The 25,134-nt window shown below is 37.9% G+C and overlaps 1 protein-coding gene across 2 annotated transcripts; it reads left to right on the top strand.

The window, feature by feature from the left end:
* The first annotated feature begins 309 nt into the window (after positions 1-309).
* On the top strand, positions 310-25,134 carry UBA3 (ubiquitin like modifier activating enzyme 3). 2 transcript variants are annotated; one of them, XM_006093760.3, is made up of 18 exons: positions 310-374; positions 557-598; positions 2,163-2,283; positions 3,540-3,620; positions 7,630-7,712; positions 9,670-9,750; positions 14,194-14,237; positions 14,831-14,895; positions 15,422-15,577; positions 16,305-16,407; positions 16,542-16,655; positions 22,930-22,983; positions 23,485-23,521; positions 23,605-23,686; positions 24,251-24,351; positions 24,471-24,534; positions 24,628-24,682; positions 25,001-25,134. In XM_006093760.3, the coding sequence occupies exons 1-18, from the start codon at positions 355-357 to the stop codon at positions 25,087-25,089; spliced, it is 1,392 nt and encodes a 463-aa protein (XP_006093822.1). In that variant the 5' UTR covers positions 310-354; the 3' UTR covers positions 25,090-25,134. The 2 variants fall into 2 exon arrangements, with proteins under 2 accessions (XP_006093822.1, XP_006093823.1); XM_006093761.3 differs by lacking the exon at positions 557-598 and having other exon boundaries at positions 321-374.

Raw genomic sequence — 25,134 nt, 5'->3', positions numbered from 1 at the left:
CGAGGTCGGCCCCGTCCGCCCCGCCCACTCCGCCCCCGGCCCCGCCAAACCCCGCCCTCAGTCCCGCAACCCCCGCCAATCCCGTCCCCGCCAATCCCGCCCTCCTTCCCCCCGCCCACACTCATTGCTCCCCTCTGTCACACAGGCCCCGCCTCCTGCCCCCCCAATCCCGTCCCCACCAATCCCGCCCTCCTTCCCCCCGCCCACACTCATTGCTCCCCCTCTGTCACACAGGCCCCGCCTCCGGCCCCGCCCCACGCATTGCTCGCCTGTCACACAGGCCCCGCCCTCCGGCCCCGCCCCCGCGCCTGGCCCCGCCGCCGTGGGGGCACCTGGGAAGAGGCGGAGAACAATATGGCGGATGGCGAGGAGCCGTAAGTACCCGGGCAATTCGGGCACCGGCCGGGCTGGGTTGTGACCGAGCGCGGCGGTGGGCGGTTGCCATCGCCACCCGGGGTCCCCCCACCTCCCGCCCCGTCTCCCCGCCCCCCATCCTCTCGCGGCGCCCAGTGTGTAGCGTGATGCTGACCCTTCTTTTATTCTCTCTTTCTTTTAGGGAGAAGAAAAGAAGGAGAATAGAGGAGCTGCTGGCTGAGAAGTTAGTGCTGCCGGGAGGCCGGGGCCCTCTCCGGGGACCCCCGCCTCCCCTCCCCAGGCCTAGGGGACCAGCCGCAGCGGGCCCGGGGGGCTGGGAGGGGGGCACCCGGAGCACAGGCCGCGCGGTCTCGGTCCCCGCCCGGGCCCGGCCGGTGCTTGGCCGCAGGTCTGGGGACCACCTGGCGCCCCTCTCCCAGCGCCCCCGCGTCAGAGACGTGACCTTGGGAAGGGCTCTGACTTGCACACGAAGCGAGTACTGGCCGCTCGTACACACGGAGACAGTCTTAATTGCAGACTTTGGGAACTTTCTATGGTATCGGACTGAGCACTTCGGCCACTTTTGCAGAGCAATTGGCTCCTAAAGGAGTGTTGTGCGCATTTACCCCCCGCCCTGCTGCTGGTCAGGGGCTTGGTTTTGTGCGGTGGGGCCGGTGTCAGCAGCCCCCGCCCGGCCCGCCGCAGGGTCCCGCTCCGGCCCGCAGGGCGGGGGGTGTGGCGCTCGGTCCCTTCGGAGCCGGTTCCTCGGCGGCGCTTAGGCTGCAGGTGTCGCCCCCGCAGGAGATGGCAATGCAGGGGGCGGGCCTGGCAGCTGCTTTTCACGTTTCTCCCCGCCCTTCCTCCCCACGTTTGCTTAACATGATAGTTTGGATCCTTACCCCGTTATATGCCCAGTATTGCACCAGGGCCTCATTCTTACCCCAAGTAGCTATAAAAATCTGTAGAGGAGTTTTATGGCTGTTAAGGTCACAGTGTTATTAATTGTGGAACCAAATGAGCTATAATATCAAAACCCAAGGTCTTTATTGCCAGGCCATACTTATTGGTCCCTTTTGTTAAAATTGGATATTAATAATATATTTGGATGTAGAAGTTGTGGGGTTATAGGAAATTTGAAAACTAAAATCATTACTAAGTAGATAAAGGAGCCCAGTCTTAGAACACGCTCAGTTGTGTGATATAAAAGATTCTAACCTAAAACATTTTGTGTTCAGTGGCAACAAAAACCATCTCATAGTATTAAAGAGATTCTTTTTTGAAAAAATTGGGACCTGTTACAGATAAAAATGTGTGAAAGTTCCTTTCATCAAAGATCTTTAAATCACATCTTTCACACTTTCAAAGGACACCCGAGTTATATTAAATGTGAACCATCACAATTCTGAAAGTGGAGTTACATATTTATTTTCCTCTTATAACATATTGCCTGACCCAAGTGTGTTGAAGGAACAGATTGGGAAAGTTTGCAATGACCTTTTATGAATTCCAAATGTATAAAAGCCCATTTCTCACTGACTAAACAATATCCTAAGTTTGATTTTGGCTTGCTTTAGGAACCCAGAAACAGGTAGACTGATTTATTTAATCAAACACATGCAGTTCTTACCTTTAGATAAATTATAATAGCCAAGAAAAATAATTAAAAGCATGAGCATGATCACATTAAATAATTCCTTCTTTATTGAGCAGGTCTGGTGTTACCTTTTCTTTTGGGGAAGCCATAATAGTTGTAGGTGCGGTTTTTTTCATACTGACCTTTGCAGCTGAATTTACTGTGTTCTGTGCAGAATGGCTGTTGATGGTGGGTGTGGGGACACTGGAGACTGGGACGGTCGCTGGAACCATGTAAAGAAGTTCCTCGAGCGATCTGGACCCTTCACACACCCTGATTTCGAACCGAGCACTGAAGTGAGAAACATTTATTTTTATTTTTAAGTAACTCCTCTAATAGTTTTGTTTCAAAAATAAGATGCTTTCTTTTTCACTTGCTCTTATAGTAAAAATACTAATAAAATTGTGTAAGTTATCTTGAAATACTAAGTTGAATATTTGCAACTGATTTTATTTGAATGGCTAATATTTAAGTCATTTTTGCATTTCTCATGTAATATGTTGACTTTTTTTTAGTAAAATAACTTTATAATCTCATTTAAAATTCTAACTTATACTTCACTTTAAATTTTAGTTTAAAGTGATTTCTGAGACACACTCCCCTTTTAGTTTTGCTCTTAGAAATTACTTTTGATAGGAAGATAGGTATGCTTGTTTAAATCTTGGAATTTAATTCAATTGAGCATCTTAGGATTGAGTATAACTAATTGCATGTTAAAAATTATATGAGTTCTGTAAAACGAATGGAATTTTGGATAGTGTCTGACTTAAAGCAAATGTTCAATTAGATAAGACTTTTTTTTATTACAAGGTAGAAAATGTATCCTTTTTAGTAAACTTTTATTTCATTTGGTGTTTGTGAAGAGATACTGTTTTGAAATAAAAATATTGTGCTACACCTAGAATTAAGGTACAAACTTGGATTTGACCAGGGTCTCACCTGAATTACTTTTCTCTCCTTTAGTCTTTGGACAGAATTGACAGTGTTCTGCCTTTCTTTGGCTCTATCTTATTTTCCTGTGCTTTTGAATTTTTTTTTTTTACCTTATTATTTAAGATACTTTTGTTAAGTGATTGTTTTGAATTGTATTTCTGTTGATAAACAACTTTCTAAGAATTTTATCTTTTTTTTTCTTCCTGAAGACCTTTAAACACCTTGTGCAGTGTTTGATCCCCAGTTCTTAAGATTTTTATACTTTTCTCTTCTTAAGAAGCCAGTTAAATAATGAATTTGATGCTTTCCATCCCCTCTCAAGATTAAAAAAAAGATAACCTTTAACTAGCCATAGTTTTTGTTTTTAGAAATAACCTTTAATTTCATACAATAAGAGTCAATGTAAACACATTGAAATTGAAATGCTCTGAAATCATTAGGGTTATAGAATTTCTGATTCTACCTTGTTCATAAATTTAAAAGAGTTTATTGAATAGAAAATCTGCTCTTGATCCTCATTTGCATTTTTCATGGAAACATCAGAAACTATGGCTTGTTGTATTAATGGTACTTACGTTTTTTATAACTAGGTTTTAATATGCCTTTTCATTCTTTACAGTCTCTCCAGTTTTTGTTAGATACATGTAAAGTTCTAGTCATTGGAGCTGGCGGCTTAGGATGTGAGCTCCTGAAAAATCTGGTAATATATATATGTAAATATATATATACATGCATGTATATATAATATGTGTTTTTCTCCTTCGTGGTAATTTTCCTTTTCTGTCATACTAGGAAATTTCTTTATTATTATTAACCTCTGTTTTGAGCCTTTGTTAGATAAGTTTAGCAAGTCAGCTTCCAGACAGTCTTAAATTGTAAAGTGCTCAACATAAATCATTGATAGACATTCTTCTGTTTTCTTCTCTGCTCTTTATCAAAGAAATTTTTGTGCATCCTCTCGCAAAGCACTCATTAATTTCAAATAACAAAACTGGAAATTCATATTTTAACATGCAATTTGCAAGTATTGATGATTTCTTTTGCTCTTTAAGATAACCCACTTAGATAGATAGGGCATTGGCTCATGTTATGTACTAGTAGATGGAGATGTGGTTCTGAGAGGTTACATGGCTTACCTCGCTGTTTTGGATGACAGTGATGGGCCTGGAATCGAATCCAGATGATCAGTTCTTAGGTGTTCACTGAGCCATGCGTTAATTTGTTTTTAACGACTATCATTTTAAGAGAGGGTACTATTTAGTGAAACTATTTCGTATACTGGTTTGAAATCCATAATTTGTGATTTAATTAATTCGTTTCATTGACTTCTTATAACCACAAAGAAGCTTTTTTTTTTTTTTAACAAGTATCAGTTTATTTAACAAAGATGGATAGGAGGAGAATTGATTGAGAGCTGATATATTCTAGGCTTCTACTGATGTGTAGAAAAGTGGAAATGCTAGAGTAGACTCCTTAGAAAATGAAGTGAGTAAAAGAACCAGATAAAATACCTAAAAAGTCAGCCATGTTGCTAAAGTTTAAATATAAACAGCCATGTTAATTTTGCTAGGAAGCACTAACATCCCTCCTGGTGAAACTGCAAAAACTTAATACACTTCATGATACTTAGTGCTGTGCTGGGTTCTGTGGGGATTGTAGATCATCATGTTCTCTGTCCTTAATGAATATGAAGATTCTTTGGGGAGACAACTCACACAAAATAAATAGCAATATGTATGATGTACTCTGTGGGGTACCCAAATGTCAGTACCTTATCAGATATAAATACTCGAGCAGTGTGAGAACCAGAGTTCTAGGAGGGAAGGGCGGGTAGTGGTTTTGATAGGCATTGCATGTACATATTCCCTAATGCTAACCTTTTCCATTTTGAAGCTGTTATTTGCAAAGGAGATACTCATTTTAAATGTAAAGTAATTGGAGATTAGATCTGAAGAGTAGTCATCAAGCAGCTTTAGGTGGCCATGTTATTTATTGCATTGCAATACTCTCTTACGCAGAAGAAGAAAATAGGGTTTTTAATTTTACCACTTGTTACTTTGCTTATTTCAGTACATAAGAGATACACATCTTTTTATAAATTGATTGTATGCCCTCCAAGGCTCATTGTTAAAAAAAGAGTATGACATATTATTATTTAATTGATATTTAGAGAGGAAGGGGGAGAGAGAGAGAAACATCTATGTGAGAGTGAAACATCAGTCTGCTGCCTCCTGCATGCCGCCTACCGGGATCAAGCCTACAAACCAGGCATGTATAGCATTGAACAAAATAGGTATTTGTGGGGCTTACATTTTAGTGAAAGGAAAAAGATAAGTAAAATAGATAGTATGTCAGATGTTTTGGAGCAAGGAAAGATGAAATATAGGTAGCCTGGTCAAAAGGGAATGGGTTTATGAGGTGCTATTTGAGCAAAGAGGTGAGCAAGAACATTCTAGACCAGCCGTGGGCAAACTACAGCCCGCGGGCCGGATCCGGCCCGTTTGAAATGAATAAAACTAAAAAAAAAAAAAGACCGTACCCTTTTATGTAATGATGTTTACTTTGAATTTATATTAGTTCACACAAACACTCCATCCATGCTTTTGTTCCGGCCCTCCGGTCCAGTTTAAGAACCCATTGTGGCCCTCGAGTCAAAAAGTTTGCCCACCCCTGTTCTAGACAGGGAACAGCAGGTGCAATCGCTGTGAAGTGGGAGCATGACTGTCCTGTTCAAGGATAGCAAGGAGGTCCTTACAGCTAAAGCAGAAGTAGGTAAGGGAAGTATTTTCGGAGAGGATATCAGAGGCAATGGGAGATGGAGATATTTGAAATTAATACCACAAAAGGCATTGGAGGTTACTGTAAGAACTTAGCTTTTTTCTCTGAGTCAGAATGTCATTGGAGAGAGATTTAGGCAGATGAGTTGACTTGATCTGACTTTTAACCTGGATCACTGTGGCTGATGTATTTAGAAAAGACTAAAGAAGAATAGAGGAGGAAGCTGAGAGGCGAGGTAGAAGGTTGTTGCAGTCATCTAGCCAGAGATGACTGACTTAGGGCAGGGTGGTAGTGTTGGAGGTAGTGAGAGGCAGTCAGAGGATGAAGTCAACAGGATTTACTAATGGGTTGGTTGTGGGACAGGAGAGAAAGGAGTCAAGGATGACAAGGTTTTTGCCCTGAGCACCTGGAAAGATGGATTTAGCATTCACTGACATGAGGCTGAGAGAAGGACAGATTTGGTGGGGTTGGTGAAAAAGATGGTTGAGTTTGGATTTGGAAACTGTTGAGATGTCTGTTGGGTATGCTTATAAAATTGTCTGGAAAAAAAAAAAAGATTGTCTGAGATCACCAGAATTAAGCACAAGGGCTCTCAAGAATCCAGTAAAGCAGGAGGAAAACTGAATGTGGTCAAGTGTAAAAATTCTCATGCATGTAGTGACCAAGTGAAGAATGTGTTCTTAGGAATTGATCCACACAGTGCCAAATACTAGTACTTCAGACGGGTCAGGTCACTGGAGGTGGCAACATGGAGTTCACTGGTGACCTAGACAAGTGCTGTTTTCAGTGGAGTGGTGAGAGGGAACATTTGTTTAGAGCAGGCTTCGGCTGTGTAAGGCCCACGAAATCATTTGGTCTGGTCCTGCCAAGACATTGGGGATGAATTAATTAAATGTTTGACCAAATACAGCAGGCTAATTTTTTAAATAAATATATTTTTATTGATTTCAGAGAGGAAGGGAAAGGGAGAGAGAGACAGAAACATCAACGATGAGAGAGAATTATTGACTGGTTCCCTCCTGCATGCCCCACACTGGGGATCGAACCTGCAACCCAGGCATGTGCCCTTGGCTGGAATCGAACCTGGGACCTTTCAGTCCACAGGCCAACGCTCTGTCCACTGAGCCAAACCAGCTAGGGCTGATTGCTTATTCTTGACTCAATACTTTTGTTGTTAATCCTCACCCAAGGGTTTTTTTTTTCATTGAATTTTAGAGAGAGAGGATGGGAGAGAATGAGGGGTGGGGAGAGAGAGAAACATTGATTGGTTGCCTCCCACACCCGAGCAGGCAGGAGATCAAACCTGCAACTCAGGTACATGCCCTTGATCAGTAATAGAGCCCGAGACCCTTTGGTGTGCGGGCTGACCCTCTAACCACGGAGCCACAGCGGCCAGGGCTTGACTCAATACTTTTAAGATATTTCTTTTACATGTGCAGTGTATCTGTGTGTGTGTGTGTGTGTGTGTGTGTGTGTGTGTGTGTGTGTGACATATGTACCTTATAATAGTTATTTCTGAATGGTGCATGCTTAATGTTATATAAACTAAGATAAAGCTTGTATGAATTGCTTATAATAATATTCTGAAAAAAGACTAGTAAGTGCAATTAATTAGTAAGATTAGTAAAATTAAAGTATCCAGCAGTAGCAAAGCAATAAACTTTACAGATGTATTTATGAGATTATAAAACAACTGTAGAAATTTTGAATTGTTCTCTTTTGGTTATAAACTAAAATTGAGCAGTTACACCTTTTGACCTTTCCAGGAACATAAATGTTATATATACTTTGTAAGTCTCTTTAACAATTGAATACGATTATGCAGAATTTATTATTGAGAATTTGTAGATTTAGGACTACATTGAAAATAAATGTCAAATTTTTCAAATGTGAGGGAATTTCTGCTTAATTGGATTTTTTTATTCCCACAGGCTTTGTCTGGCTTTAGACAGATTCATGTTATAGACATGGACACTATAGATGTTTCCAATTTAAATAGGCAGTTTTTATTTAGGTAAGTTTTAATCTCCTAACAGAAATTTCCAACAGGTTTATGTGATTTGGGGGTGATTGTGCTCTGAAGACACAAAGTTCAGCCCCTCCTCCTGGTGATTTCATGAGAGAACAGCAGCTGGAATATTAGGCCGTAGTGAGGTACATTGGTGGGGACACATGAGCCAAAATCTGAGTGGTGACTCTGGGACAATGAAGTTGTGATGGAATTTGAGCTTTTTACAGAGGAGAAAAGAGATGAAGAATGAAGTAGAAAAAGCCAGGAGCAATTGAAATGGAAGAAAGGGATAATTACCTTAGACATACATGAAGTACAGAGTCCTCTGGGAATGGTTTGTTAGAGATAATTTTGAGAACTGGAAGTGGCACACATATGTAGTTCTGAGGAAAAGTTCATTAAGAAATTTTAGTATGTAACATTTAGGGATTTGAGTGGCTAGATAAAAGTGTCTGTTAATTAAAGAATTATAGATGTGGAGGGATAATGAAATACTTTTCTTTCTCTAGTGATTAGGTTACTGACAGAAAGCAGTCAGTTAGTCCTGGATATGCAGGCTGAGGTTAGGTTAGCAGAAAAGATAAAAGATTTAGGATAGGTATAAAACCTCTAACTTACCTTTGTGGAAGTTCTTAAAGAGATTGAAGAATGGGTTAAACTAAGTCAAGTTATTGAAATGTTGTTACAATGTGAACTCTTCATTTAACTTTTATTTATTTCTTTATATTTTAACCCTTGAAGTTTCCCTTCTCTATAGAAAAGTTTTGGTGTCCTTGCCAGTCTAACTAACTTTGGTGTATAAATGTTCTCAAAAAAACCACTATTGAGTTAATTGGTTATCATAATAATTGCCATGCCCTTCAATTTGTGGCTAAAATAATGAAGATTTTAAAAACGTATATATGAGAGAAACATGAATGATGAGAGAGAATCATTGATCAACTGCCTCCTGCATGCTATACACTGGGGATCAAGCTGCAACCTGGGCATGTACCCTGACCGGGAATTAAACCATGACCTCCTAGTTACAGGTCGACACTCAACCACTGAGCTCGCTGGCGGGGCGCTTTAATATTCCAATTTTAAATAAAATAGTCATTGATTTTTAAAAATTGTTACTATTTTTAAAGTGTTTATCCTGTACTTACATATGGAGGAGATAAGAATATGGTCATTTTTTCCCAGGTGTTCAGTCCAGTGGGTATGATAGACATATATATATATAACAAAAATATGCTATAAAAAAGTAATGAAGCACTTACTATGTATATACTATTTGGGAATGATTTCTGTGAGGAGAATGAGGAAGTACTAGGAAAGAATATGTCATTTGCACTGAGATTAGAAGAGAGAATTCATGTCATTTCTTATTTATAGCTATGGTTATTATCAAGGAATGATCTTTTAAGGCCTTGTATTTTTAGCTTCATGAAAATATTAGTGACATTTTAATTTTAGATAATGCCTTTGGAATTATTCCTTTTACAAAAATGGGATTCCGACTTACTACAGGACACAAAATTTATTACTTGTGATAAGTGAAGGCTCCTGCATCCCTAGAATGAATCTCATTATGTATATTTCAGCCGAGACCTGCATAGTAACATCTTTAAGTTCTGGGATTCAGGGTAGATACTTGGAAGGCCCTAGGCCTGGGATAATTATTTTCTTACATTGAGAAATGCTACAATGAGAAATGACCATGAAACATGCCATTATTATGCTTTATCTAAGGGAATAAAACTTCTCTTTTTCATCTAAATACTTAGACTTGTCAGTACTTAATTTGGAACATGAATAAGGGTTGACATTTTGATTGTTCATCCCAAATACTTAGATACAAATATTCCTTCTAAATGTCCTCTAATTAAACTCAACATGCATATTTTTATGTTTGAAATTATGCAGCTCATCTAGATTTATATCATGAATAATAATTGAAATATAATTTTTCCTGTAGGCCTAAAGATGTTGGAAGACCTAAAGCTGAAGTTGCTGCAGAATTTCTAAATGACAGAGTTCCTAATTGCACTGTAGTTCCGTATCCTTTTCACACACAAAAAAATTACTTGATTTTGTGAAGCTTTTGTGTGTTTTTCTGTACTATGAAAGACATGTTTAACACAGAGAATACAGATAAGCAAAAAGAAAAAGATCAGTAGCAGTAAGTTATTACCGAGCTATCTGCTGATAACATTTTGCTCTATCTTCCAGTGTTTTCTGTAAGGTTGTATACATTTTTTTTGCACTAATTTTTAAATTAAGCTTCTTTTAACTAGTACTGTTGTTTATTCTGCATTATTGCCCTTATGTTCAGTATCAGTTGCATATCTCCTCTACTAGACTCTAAGCCCCTACGTTGGATCCAATTAATCTTTGTGTCTCCTTAAAGTAGCAGACAAAATAGAGAGTCAATATATTATTAACCAAATGGAAGTGTGTCAGAGTCAATTTATTTATATAAGAAGTATGTTTTTTAAAAAGTATTCACTTTCTTGGTTTTCATACCTTTAGATCAGGGGAATTTTTAGTATTTATAGAAATTCAGGAGATGGGATTTGCTGTATAGAAAATCCTACAGGATACAAAGTCAGCATACAAAATTCAATTATATTTCTATGTGCTAGCGGTTAACACGTGGAAACTGAAATTTAAAATACAATGCCATTTATAACGTTAAAAAAAACACCTTAGGTGTGAATAAAATAAGTATATGATTTATATGCTGAAAACAGTGAAATGCTGATGAAAGAAATCAAAGAAGATCTAAATAAATAGAAATTTCATGTTTAGGAATTGGACAGTTCAACATAGTAAAGATGTCACTTATCCCCAAATTTTTATCTAAGTTTAACACAATCTGCCAAAATCCCAGGAAAATTTTTGTCAGTACAAACCAGATTATTCTAAAATTGATATAGAAAGACAAAGGAATACCTAAATGCTGAAAAAAAAAAAAGTAGGAGGGGTTACTATCTAATTTCAAGACTTATTATGTAGTTACAATAATCAAGACTGTCGGATTGCCAGAGAGAGACACACAGATCAGTCAAGCAGACAAGACAGAAATAGCCCCATGCAAGTATGGCCAATTGATATTTGACAAAGGGTCAAAACCAGTTTAACAGAAGAAGGATAATCTCTTTAACAAATTGTGGTGAGGCCAGTGGATAGCCATAGATGATAAAATGAATCTCGACCTAACCTCCAAAAGTAACTCAAAATGGATTAAAGTTTTAAGTGTCAAACGTAAAACTGCAAAACTTTGGAAGATAACAGGAGAAAATCTTTGGGATCTAGGGTTTGGTGGAGTGTTCTTTGACCACATTAAAGGCATGATATATAAAAAATTTGATAAATTGAACATCAAAATTAAAAACTTTTACTTTGTGAAGGAGGATGAAAAGACAAGCTGCAGATTGGAAGATACTTAGGAAGCAGGTATCTGACTAAGGACTCATAGAATATATAAAGAAGTTTCAGAACTCAACAGTAAAAATAATGCAATTAGAAAATGGACAACAAAGAAAGATGTTTCACTAAAGATGGTAAAAAGCACATGAAAAGATGTTCAACATCACTAGCTATGACAAATCTAAATTATGGCCACATTGAAATATTATCACAACTATAAGACTATCTAAAATTAAAAATTATAATAATTTTAATTATTTAAATATTTAATAATTTTTAAAATGCTGGCAAAAGTACAGAAGAACTGGATTGCTCATTGCTGGTGGGAAATGTACCGCAAATCATTGAGCTGGACAAGACGCCTAATGAGCCAATTAGTTAGGAGTCATCTTTATTGCGTGCAGGTTCAGAGCAGATTACCTCTGTCAAATTCTGAACAAATACAGGAGGGAGTATGCTTTTTATATATATATTTTTCTAGTTTTTTTGTGTAAGTTACTTTTGTAGACAGTTTGTAATTTTGAGTATATATTATGTTTAATATTTGTCATATTTATATAGACAATTTTGTAATTTTGAGTATTTATATAGACCAGGGGTGGGCAAACTTTTTGACTCGAGGGCCACAATGGGTTCTTAAACTGGACCGGAGGGCCGGAACAAAAGCATGGATGGAGTGTTTGTGTGAACTAATATAAATTCAAAGTAAACATCATTACATAAAAGGATATGGTCTTTTTTTTTTTTAAGTTTTATTCATTTCAAACGGGCCGGATCTGGCCCGCGGGCCGTAGTTTGCCCACGGCTGATATAGACATTTGTAATCTTGGGTACATATTTATATAGACATCTGGCATCAGTATTATTGTATTAGTCCCTTATGTTAGATGGCTAACTTGCAAGGTCAGACAATTAAGTTTATCTTTTCTATTCAAGCAAAAAAACAGTTATTTTTACAGTCTAAAAATAATAGAGTTGACCTACAGAATAAGAGACTAAGAATAACAAAGTAGTTCAAACAGCAGTTTCAAACAGCAGTTTTTTCAAAGGAGGGACCACTATGCTTCAGTGTAAAATACTATAGCCATCTGGAAAGTAGTTTGTTTCTGAAAAATCTAAACATACACTTTCCATATCACCCAGCAGTTTCATTCCTGGGCATTTATCCCTGAGAAATGAATACTTAAGTCTGCATAAAAACTTGTTCTCGATTGTTCAGAACAGCTTTATTTGTAGTAGCCCAAAACTGTAAACAACCAAAACATCCGTCAATAAATGAATTGTTTAATGTGATACAGCCATACAATGGAATAATACTCAATATAAAAATATACCAACTATGAAACATAATAGTTTGGATGTATATCAAGACCATTATGCGGCATGAAAAATGCCAATCTCAAAAGGTCATCTATTGTATGATTCTATTTATATAACACTCTTCAAATGACAAAACTATAGAGATGGTAATAAATCGGTGTTTGTCAGGTTAGGCATGGTGGGGGCAGGGAAGGTGTGACTCAGAGCAGGTAGCAGGAGGGAGATCTTGGTGCTGATCGATTGTATGTCTAGGCTGGTGGTTACACAGTCTACACATGACAGAACGATACACACTTGTACCAATGTCCTATTCACGGTTTTGAGATTGTACTAATGTAAGATGTAACCGGTGGGGGAAACCTGGTGAAAGATACAGGACCTCTCTGTACTCTCTTTACAACTCCCTGTGAATCTGTTACTTCTAAATAAAAGGTATAAAGATGCAAATACAGGCCCCTGTTGAGGAAGAAACAAACATGTACACTTTGTCCCATTATTTAGATCTGGGAAACGGGCATTTTATAGAAATCCAGGAGATGGGCTTTTGGGTCTGGCTCCTTGGGTCCCCCCCTCATGGCTGCTCCTCCAGTGTTTGCTCGGGTTCTCTTGATCTTTCTGTTCTAGTTGTCACTTATGTCCCCTGTTTGCCTAGCTTCAAGAAACAGAGATCTGAATGGGTGAGGGCTTGTATTGAATTTATTTTTTATAGCTTTGTTTGTAGGTCAAATTTTTATTCCTCTTTTTCTATTTTGCTTTAAAAACATGAATAATGGATTATTTATTGTAATTTTAGAGAAGTATAACTTATATATTATTAAACAAAATTGCTCCATTAGAAAGTTAAATGCTTTGTGTGCATATGGGTTGTTACAGTGGTAAGTGCTATGATTGGTTCATGCCAAGCCAGTTTTGAATGGGGTTCCTTTTGCACCCCCAGGCAGGGGGAGACTGCTGGTAGGGTTTTGTTGGATAAAAGAGACTTAGAAAACTACTAAACTGAGAGAGGAAGAAAGAATTCATCTCTCTCTCTACCCCCCACCTCCACTCCCCAAAAAACCAATAAAGTCATTGACAACTGAAAAAGTTGTTTTTTGGGATCTTCTGTGTGTTTTTTAAAAATATTTTTTTTTAATTTCAGAGAGGAAGGGGGAGAGAGATAAAAACATCAATGATGAGAGAATCATTGATCAGCTGCCTCCTGCACATTCCCCATTGGAGACCGAGCCAGGCATGTGCCCTGACTGGGAAACAAACCATGACCTCCTGATTCATAGCTTGATACTCAACCACAGAGCCACACCAGCCAGGGTGTGTGTTTGTTTTTAATTAGTTTTGCAGTAACTCTTAAAATCACCCAGCTAAATAGGAACTAGGATATACTTGATCCCATCGCTAAATGTTGTCTCTTGGCTTGATGCTGATGGTTGAGGATACACACATTCTGCTTTCCCAGGGCTCAGGATTTGATATAAAAACAAGTAGAAAATATTACAGAGTTATAAATACAATTAAATGATATAGGGGTTCAGGGATGAGAGGGAGACTAGTTCGGGAGAGGATGTTATAAAAGCGGTTTTGTCAGGAAGTGGCTTGTGTTCATTTTGTCATATTCCTTGAATTCCACTACTTTGAACATTTATGATCTATTTCTTGTTTTAAATATACATTTATAAGTTTTTCCTTATGGTATTATCAAATTCACTTTACAAATTACAAACTTAGCAGTTCAAGTTCCTTTACTTATATTCAGACATTTCAACAAGATCCAGGATTTTAATGACACTTTCTATCGACGTAAGTTGTTCTCTTGAAATTCATCTCCCACTAAATTCTAACTATTACTTGGTTGGTAGCTATTTGAAGGCTATTTAGTTGTTTTCATCTCGTGGTGTTGCTTTTCAATAAGGTTGTTGACGGGTTGAAAAGAGCACAGTGCCATTGTTTTAATTCTTACTTGACACCATTAACTGCATTTTTCTGCATTGACTTGAGTAAGGATTAGGAGATGTTTGTATATGTGTGTGTTATAATAAAAAGTGGGTTTTGTTTTTGTTGTTAATCCTCACCTGAGGATGTTTTTTCCATTGATTTTTTTAGATAGAGTGGGAGGAAGGGGGAGAGACAGAGAAACATTGATGTGAGAGAGACACATCGATTGGTTGCCTCCTGCATGTGCCCCAACCAGGGATGGGGATTGAGCCTACAACCAAGGTATGTGCCCTTGACTGGAATGGAACCTGCCCTCAGGCGTATGCTCTAACCACTTAGCACCCCAGCCAGGGCTAAATGTGATGTGATGTGTGTGTGTGTGTGTTTTCTTAGAAGGTGTAAATTATGTTGTACCATGGCACTTTTAAAAACTAAGCTTGCATTTTTTTTTCTTATAGAATTTCATATAATTGTATGTGGATTGGACTCTATCATAGCCAGAAGATGGATAAATGGCATGCTGGTAAAGACTTTAGTGTTACAGTTCTCTGAAGTTCTTGCTGTTGCTCTTAACACACTGAAAATTAGAATTGCATATCATATTTTTTTTAAAAATATATTTTATTGATTTTTCACAGAGAGGAATGGAGAGGGATAGAGAGTTAGAAACATCTATGAGAGAGAAACATTGATCAGCTGCCTCCTGCACACCCCCCACTGAGGACGTGCCCGCAACCAAGGCACATGCCCCCGACCGGAATTGAACCCGGGACCTCTCGGTCCGCAGGCCGATGCTCTATCCACTGAGTCAAACCGGCCAGGGCTGCATATCATATTTTTTAAAAATCAGAGTTTAATTTCAGTTAAGTTCATGTACTTGTTTATTGCTATCATTAATTTTTAGGTGAGGACCAATATTGCTAATATCCCTTGATTTGATATATTAATATTCAGTCATGCTATTGAATTGTGGAATTACTTGATAGCATGCTTTATCTTTTGAATTCTTATCCCCTTCTCCTTTTAAACCCTTCAAATAATTTTCCTAGATATCTCTTCTCAATTATGAAGATGGTGTATTAGATCCAAGCTCCATTGTCCCTTTGATAGATGGGGGGACAGAAGGTTTTAAAGGAAATGCCCGGGTAATTCTGCCTGGAATGACTGCTTGTATTGAATGCACTCTGGAGCTGTATCCACCACAGGTAACCCTAAAAAGCACCTGCATTTATTTTACAGTATCTTGGGGTGGAATTACGGTTGAAATATTAAATCTATTCAATATTTATAATTTTTAATTAGGGGTAACCAGATTTTTAAAATCATGCTGAGAAGAAAAAATGATAAAATATGAAATTTGCTCTATTTGAGGAAAAAATATAGTTTTGATACTATTGCTATCATAATTTATTTGTATTAATTTATTTGGGAGTAGGGATTAAGGGATCAGTTTTAAAATTGTATGTTGGATAGAGCTACCATCTGTTTTCCTTGCCTGTGATTGTTTTTGGGAAATAAAGATACCAAGGATGAGAATGATCTTTCCAAAGATGAGGCTCTTTCATCTATATATCCACTTTAGAGGACAGTTAGAATTTTGATCTATTTATGAATATTCACTTGGAATTAATTTCACTCTGTGAATTTGCTTTTGTTTCATACCTTCAGATTTAGATCAGGTAAACATAACAAATTTGAGAATTTATTCAGCATATTTTTTACACAGTTTAACAAAGTTAAATTTACATAGGGAAAACCTGAGTGAAGTGACTCAGATACTTTTAGAAATCTTAATGGTATAAAAGTTTTGTTTCTATAAGTGGAGGGCTAAGGTGAATTATAACAAACTGTTACAAATTAAATCATAACTAGAAATTACATTTCTAAAATAAGTCATTGTTTTAAATCCACTAAAAAGGGCTTGGTTTTTAGGTTAATTTTCCCATGTGCACCATTGCATCTATGCCCAGGCTACCAGAACACTGTATTGAGTATGTAAGGCTATTGCAGTGGCCTAAGGAGCACCCTTTTGGAGGTAAGGAACCTAATTTCATAATCCAGAGTTAACAGTATTTATTCGTCTATATAACTCATTTGGATAATTACATCAAAAACAAGTTGATTCATGTTTCTGTTTCTGTTTTTCTCTCCTCTTTTTTCCCCTAACAGAAGGGGTTCCATTAGATGGAGATGATCCTGATCATATTCAGTGGATTTTCCAAAAATCTCTAGAGAGAGCATCACACTATAATATTAGGGGTGTTACATACAGACTCACGCAAGGTAAGTTAGCAAATTGCCATGAATAATGATCTTGGGATGATCCTTTTTTTACTGGCTGGGGATACTTTGGAGGAAATAAATGATAAGTGATTTTAGACACTACCATCCATTTGAAGTTCAGTAAAGGTACCTTGGAAATAATAGTTTTCAGATGCCCCAAAGTTGGAAATGAGCAGCAGAATCCATACTACTACTTAGCTAGAAGGACTTTGATAAAATCATTGAATCTTATTTACTTAGTATTGGAAATTGACTCATTCACTTTATCATTCAATGAAGAGCAATTTATCACCACCTGGGGCAGTCTGTTTCACACTTGGACAAGACTGTTAGAAAATTACTCTAGCTATTGAGCAGAAATCTCCATCTTTAGTTTGGTCTGAGTATTGTCCCAGGGTATACCATATATGTGTAAACCTAACTCCCTTAAGTAATAGCACTTAACACATTGAGATCATGGTCACATTCCCTCCAAATCTTTATCACTGCCACGAACCTCCCTAGTTCCTTTAACCCTTTGACATGTGTCTGACTTTTAAGTCCCCATCATGTTGTTTTTCTATAACCATATTTCAGTTATCCATAATTCTCTTAGCTAGGTTAGAATCTACATAGAATATCTAAAATATTCTTATTTTAGATAACAGCCTTCTGATAATTCTGATAATTGATGTAGCCTTAGAGGAGAGGAGGGTTTTTTGTTGTTTGTTGCTAACATTGATCCTATATTTTCAACTTTTTGAGGTAATTGCCCACTAAAATGTAGAAGTTCTTCTATATATGCAATTGCTAAGCCTCATCTGTAAGACTGAATTGGCAGAGAATTGATGTCTGAATCATACTTCTGATCTGGCCCTAGATTTTAGGTTTTATCTCATTCTATTGATCAGGCCTTCTTGAGTACTTCATATTTCTTTGTCTTGTTCACAAGGATGTCATGAAAGACCTTTCCAGATGTTCTAAGCTAGTCAGAGTGACTAAATGGGACTAGTCCAAGAGGACTTGTCTCAGTGAACAATCATAGTGCTCAGTCTTAGGGATCAATGCTTCCTGGTCTAGGAACTCACAGAATTTTAGAATTTTTTTAAATATATTTTTAGAATTTTTTTATAATATATTTATAGAATTTTTTTTAATATATTTATAGAATTTTTTTTTAATATATTTTATTGATTTTTTACAGAGAGGAAGGGAGAGAGATAGAGTTAGAAACATCGATCAGCTGCCTCCTGCACATCTCCTACTGGGGATGTGCCTGCAACCCAGGTACATGCCCTTGACCGGAATCGAACCTGGGACCTTTGAGTCCTCAGGCCGACGCTCTATCCACTGAGCCAAACCGGTTTCGGCCATCCTTTATAGAATTTTTCCAAGGTCATTGTCAAGTTCCCAAGAAAGAACTTTGTCTTCTTTTTGAAAATCTGCCATTTCTCTTCTGTGATTATTTCCTTATATACAGTATACTGATGTCGTAGTAATGTCATTTGAAAATTCCGTTGTTACACACTGCTTTTTGCTTCCTGAACTCCCCTATTCTGACCTGCTTTGTGTTCCTTGACCACACCAAGCTCATTCCTATGTTAGAGCTCTAATATCCTCCTGATCCTTATGCCTGCAATGCTCTTCCTTGGACCCCCTCAAGCCTGGCTGCTTATCCCTCAGGTATTAACCAGTTCTCCTGATCATTCAACTGAAAATGACTTCTTAACCATTCAGTATTTTACCTTTTTATAATTGCCCAGAACTAATGCTAGTCTCATTTTTCTCTGCAAGGAATATTGCATACTTGCACACTCGTATGCATCCCTGCTCTGGGGCCTTTGCCCTTGCTGTTTACTCTACAGAAATGCTCTTTCCCTAGGTCATTGTATGGCCAGGTCTTTCTCAGGGTTTAGGTTTCAGCTCAAACTATCACTTCCTGAAAAAGGTCTTCCCTGATCATCCAACTGTAACATAGACCTCATTTTACTCTTCTTCACAGAACTCTTCAGTATCTGAAATTTCCTCATGTACTTACTGAGTGTTATCCCCCACATCGGCATGAGAGCAGGTGATTTTTTTTTTTTTTTTTTTTGCGTAACACCTAGAACAGTGTCTGGCATATGGTACACATTTGGTAATGGTCTGAATTAATAAATGAATTCAGTCTGTCTTGATTAGGAACTGGAAACTCTTTTTCATATGTATTCTCATTCATCCCTCTACCTTGGAGCAGGTGCATGCTTTGCAGCCTGGTGATTAAGGGCCTTCACAAGGAATACAAAGCAAAATGAGAAGTGAAGTCCAGCTTTTTTGAGGGGTGGAGGGTACGGGAGTCCTTATCATTTTGGCAGTGCTCTTTTTAAAAAAATTTTATTTTAAAATTAATTTATTTTTTAAAAAATCTTTATTGTTGAAAGTATTACAGATGTCCCCCATCTACCGGTTCCCACCCCATCCCAGGTCTTCACCACCCTATTGTCTGTAGGTAATGCATATATGCATATAAGATTTGTGGTTAATCTCTTCTTGGCCCCCTTCCCTCCTACCCTCTGCGATTCGTCTGTTCCATGTTTCCATGCCTCAGGTTCTATTTTATTCATCAGTTTATTTTGTTCATTAGGTTCCTTGTTCATTTATTTTGATTTTTAGATGCAATTGTTGATAGATATGTATTTATTGCCATTTTATTGTTCATATTTTTGGCCTTCTTTTTTTTCTTTTCTTCTCCCTCTTCTTAAAGAAAATCCTTCAACATTTCATGTAATACTGGTTTGGTGGTGATGAACTCATTTAGCTTTTTCTTGTCTGTGAAGCTCTTTATCTGATCTTCAATTCTAAATGATAGCTTTGCTGGGCAGAGTAATCTTGGTTGTAGGTCCTTGCTGTTCATCACTTTGAATATTTCTTGTCACTCCTTTCTGGCCTGCAAAGTTTCTGTTGAGGCGCCCCCTTGTAGGAATTGCTTTTCTCTTGCTGCTTTTAAGATTCTCTCTTTATCTCTAACCTTTGGTATTTTAATTATGGTGTGTCTTGGTGTGGGCCTCTTTGGGTTCCTCTTGTTTGGGACTCTGCACTTCCTGTACTTGTAAATTTATTTCTTTCACCAGGTAAAGGAAGTTTTCTGTCATTATTTCTTCAAATAGGTTTTCAATATCTTGCTCTCTTCTCCTTCTGTCACCCCCATAATGCAAATGTTGGTGCCCTTGAAGTTGTAGGAGGCTCCTTACACTATCTTCATATTTTTGGATTCTTTTTTTTTGCTCTTCTGATTGGGTGTTTTTTGCTTCTTCCTATTCCAAATCATTGATTTGATTCTTAGCATCTTCTACTCTACTGTTGAGTTCCTGTAAATTATTCTTTATTTCAGTTAGTGTATCCTTTATTTCTGACTGGACCTTTTTCATGTCTTTGAAATTCTCAATAACATCCTTGAAAGTCTCACTAAGTCCATTGAAGTTCTCATTAAGTCATTAAGCAATGTTATATAACCATTGTTTTGAACTTTGTATCTAAGTTTGCTTGCTTCCATTTCATTTAGGTCTTTTTCTGGAGATTTCTTCTGTTCTTTCATTTGTGACATGTTTCGTTTGTCTCTGCATTTTGGCTGCTTCCCTGTATTTGTTTCTATATATTAGTAAAGCTGGTATGTCTCCTCGAATTGGCAGAGTGGCCTTGTATAGTAGGTGTCCTGTAGGGCCAGTGACTCAGCCTCCCCAGTCACCTGAGCTGGACAATTTAGGTGTGCCCCTGTGTGGGCTATGTGCATAGTCTTGTTGTAGTTGAACCTTGATTGCTGTTGGCATCACTGAGAGGAATTGACCTCCAGGCCAATTTGCTGTGAGGACCAGCTACAACTACAATGTGAGAGCTGCTTTGCAGGAAACACCCCTATGGAGCAGGACTTGCTTAAGTGGGGCATTTGTTCTCACTGGGTCTGCTCCTTGAGTGTGTTGCTTGTGAATGTATAGAGTTGTAATCTGGTATAGTCTGAAGCTCTCCACCAGGTGCAGTGGCTCTGGGGCCTTCCAGGAGGTGCAAAGTCAGCCACTGCCTGGGGCTGCCCGGCAGGAGTTACAGAGAGATCTGCAGATTTCTCCTATTTGTATTGGGCTTGGAGGTGCCCCGGTAAGGTCAAGGTGTGAAGGAAGGCAGACTGTTGCTAGTGCTGGGTCTTGTGCCTCTTATTAATAGGTTTGGGGCACGCTGATGGCAGTTGCTGCTTGTTTGAGAGATTTTAGGAAAGTCTGAAGCCTGAGCCAGGACAGGCATTCATATGGAAAAGCCACTGCAAACAGCCTGGGTGGGCCTGCAAGTTGGTCGAGGTGGGGTCTCAGGAAATCACCAGGATGGAGCCAACAATGTGAGCCATGCTGATGGGAACTCAGATACGGCTGCCAGTCAGCTCTGTGACAGGGGCAGGGGAGGGAGGTCTCAGCATAGGAACAATGACCCCTTTGAGTACCCCTGCTTGGGAGAAAGCCGCCCCTGAGTTCTTGCTCCAATGCCAGACAATCCAATTCCTCCCTGTACGTCCCTGAATCCCTCCTGAGACGTTGCCCCAGGGCTGGAGCTCAGAGGAAGCAGAACTGTGTAAATTTGTGTGGTGGTGGCCTTTTAAGAGGAACTGCCTGGGTATCCAGCATCCTCCCTGTTACTCAGCAACAATCCCGGCTGTTTTTTACAGTTAAAAGTTTCGGGGACTTCTCTTCCCATCTCTGGAACCCTGGACTGTGGGGTCTGATGTAGGCCTGGGAACCATGGCTTCTCATGTAATGTCTCCGCAGGGGAGATATCCAAATTAAAAACACGCCACACTGCCTAGCTGGTGTGGCTCAGTGGTTGAGCATTGACCTATGAACCAGGAGGTCATGGGTTTGATTCCCGGTCAGGGCACATGCCCAGGTTGTGGGCTTGATCCCCAGGGTGGGGCGTGCAGGAGGCAGCCAATCAATGATTCTCGCTCATCATTGATGTTTCTTTCTCCCTCCCCCTTCCTTTCTGAAATCAATAAATATATTTTAAAACAACAACAACAAAACACGCCACACATTGGTGTCGGACCAGCCAGTTCTGCGCCTCTGCCCCTCCTACCAGTCTTGATAGACTTTCTTTATTTCTCTAGTTGTAGGACTTCCATCTAGCCAGATTTCAGGTGGTTCTGAATGATGGTTCTGCATTTTAGTTGTAATTTTGATGTGGTTATGGGAGGCAGCAAGTACTGGCGTGTACCTATGCTGCCATTCTGGTTCTTGCTGGGCAATGTCTTCTACTCCTTACTGTTTGTGACTACCTGCTCCTCCTTTCACTACGTCCTACTATATGTGGCTCACTGGAGAACATCCAGTTTAACTGTCATCAGATTAGCTCCTCCCTACTTCTGCTCTGGAATTATACGTAATCATATGATCAGAATTAACTTTTTAAAAACAGCTTTCCAGACTTAACTGACTTCATGTCTTCTAAGAAATTTGCCTTTTTTCTGAATTTTTTAATCCTGCCTATACCAGAAGTCCCATTTTTCAGTGCTCCCTCACACTTCAATATAATTAACATAGGTATTTGCCTTTGTAGTTTTTTTTCTAAAGTGAACAATTCAAATGTAGTCATAAAATAGAATATTTTCTACTTAAAAAATTGTTTAAGGTAGAGCTTTGTTCATTGCTAATCTGAGTACTGATATAAAAAGTAGGGTAGAAATGGAGAACTATGCAATAGAGGAGTGCAAGCTGTAGAGTGAAATGAAGATAAGGTAATTCTTGTTCATTATAGTTTACCCAAACCTTACTGATTATAGCATTATATCACGTATCAGTTAAGGTTATGCACTTTGGGGTGATCTGGGTTTCATATACCACCCCCATCACTTACTAGGTATATAGCTGTGGATGTGGTACAATTTCTCTCAACCTCATTTTCCTTGTCCTTAAAATCAGAGTAAGACGACTAACATAAGGATGTTAGGAAAATTCAGTAATATCTATTTAATTTTCACGATGTTCTTGGAACACAATAAACACCCTAATTGTTAGCTATTATTCATGGTCTCATCTATGAAGCTTAGTGAAGAGTTTACTTTTCTTTGCTACTGTAACTTCCTTAAGAATCTGAACATGCTACAAAATGATGGGAATGTGGAAGAAAATTGCTTCATGGTTCAACTTAAGTCTATTTTGTCACTTGAAAGCCTGACAAATCAAGTTGTGGAAAATGTTATTTAATAAATCATATTGCCTAACTTAAGATACCTACTTTTTGAAAGAAATGCTCGTGTTTTAATCAGAATGTTTTTCAGGGGTAGTAAAACGAATCATCCCTGCAGTAGCTTCCACAAATGCCGTCATTGCAGGTGAGGAAAAAAGGCCATCACTTGACGCTCTCTTTCCTTTAGTTTTTGATTCGATATCTAAATTGACATTTCTGCAGCTTCTTGATCTCAGAAAACTGTTGCAATAGGAATGTGATATCTTTTAGGTGGATGGTGTAATTAAGCTGTCCAAAAAAGAATCAGCTATTAGGCCTTGCATATAATTTGTTTTACATTATATCACATAGTGCTCTGTAGGAAGCAGATATTTTCATACCATTTCTGTTTAGTCATTATAACAGGCTGCTCATTAATCTGAAGAGGAAGGAAAACATACTCTATTACTTGTATTGTCCAAAACAAATATAAAATGTTACTTTTTCAGTGTTTTAAAAATAAGAGTATATAAGTTTTAATCTATTTTTAATCAATAGCCTTGTAAATTTATCTGTTCTAATTTACTACTGACTTTCTAAAAAACGTCCAATTTTAAATGTTTAATTTTCATTGAGTTAAAGCACGTTTATTTTCTCCCCTTTTCAGCTGTGTGTGCCACTGAAGTTTTTAAAATAGCCACCAGGTAATGAGTTTTTTTAATATGGATGTAAGTTTCTGTTTTGATCTGGTTCAGTTATATAAGTGTGGACATTTTTTTCATTACAGCGCATATATTCCCCTTAATAATTACTTGGTATTCAATGATGTAGATGGACTGTACACATACACATTTGAAGCAGAGAGAAAGGTTAGTAGTATTGTACTAATGGGAACTTTTTTTGATCATGCATACTTTGATTTTTAAATGTTAATAAATGAAATTGCCCATAGCCCAGTGGTTCTCAACCTTGGCTGCATATTAGAATCACCTGGGAATCTTTTTAAAATCCTGATTTCTGGGCCTCATCCTCTAGAAATTGTTTCGTTGTTTTGGGTAAGGCCACAACATTAGTAACAAAGAAACAGAATTTCTGGAGGATGAGGCCCAGAAATCCGGATTTTAAAAAGATTCCAAGGTGATTCCAATGTGCAGCCAAGGTTGAGAACCACTGCCATAGCCTAAGTATTATCTAGCTTTCAGAACCTTAGTTACTATACTATATATCTTTTATAGTGTAGTCTGAAAAATACCATGTAGCAAAGTAATTTAGGAAAAATGGCCGATTATGAAAAGCATAGATTTTTCAAGCATAAACATTCATTCATAGGAAACATGCATGGTTATAAAACAGCTTCATTTTTATTTCATTATTATAAGGAGACTATTATTGGTGCATGTGCTGCTGTGATTTATTGTGTTTCATATATGCAGGAAAACTGTCCAGCTTGTAGCCAGCTTCCGCAAAATATTCAGTTTTCTCCATCAGCAAAACTACAGGAGGTTTTGGATTATCTAACCAATAGTGCTTCTCTGTAAGTGTTCTGGACTTCTGTTATGTTGTAGAAATATTTTTTGATATTTTAAAACTTTAAAAACTAGAATTGTTTTTTAAAAAGTGATTTTTGATTTTTCCCCTCATACTTATATTTAGGCAGATGAAATCTCCAGCCATCACAGCAACATTAGAGGGAAAAAATAGAACCCTTTACTTACAGGTGAGAAGTGTTCAGTTTTTATTTCTTTCACAATTACATTAAAAGTCTAATTTCATTTAATGTGTTTTACATTAAAATAATTTTGTTTTCTAGTCAGTAACCTCTATTGAAGAACGAACAAGGCCAAATCTCTCCAAGACATTGAAAGGTATTTTAAATGAGTATATTTCATAATCAACTTCTTTTTTTGGTAAAAGTAACAATTCCTCTTAGATTTGTTGTTAATACCTTCAAATAATGATTTCATCTTAAATACTTATATCTTTAGAAATAATAGATTTAATTGCTCTTTTAGTAGAATACACAAAAATGTCTAAAGAAATCAAACATATTACTGCCTTTAATCAATATATTTTACTGATGTTTATCTTAACCATAATATTATATAGTTTGTGTATCTGTGTGTCATTATCGTTTTTGTTGAGTTTTTTTTCCCCTTGGGTTAATTATGCTTTTTCTGTTTTAGAATTGGGACTTGTTGATGGACAAGAACTGGCAGTTGCTGATGTCACCACACCACAGACAGTACTATTCAAACTTCATTTTACTTCTTAAGGAAAATAAATCTGCACATAATAGAAAATTTATGGAAATACTATA

The sequence above is a fragment of the Myotis lucifugus genome, unplaced genomic scaffold (assembly GCF_000147115.1).
Source record: "Myotis lucifugus unplaced genomic scaffold, Myoluc2.0 scaffold_123, whole genome shotgun sequence".
In the NCBI taxonomy this organism is placed as follows: Eukaryota; Metazoa; Chordata; class Mammalia; order Chiroptera; family Vespertilionidae; genus Myotis; species Myotis lucifugus.
This window is presented reverse-complemented; position numbering and strand designations above follow the sequence as displayed.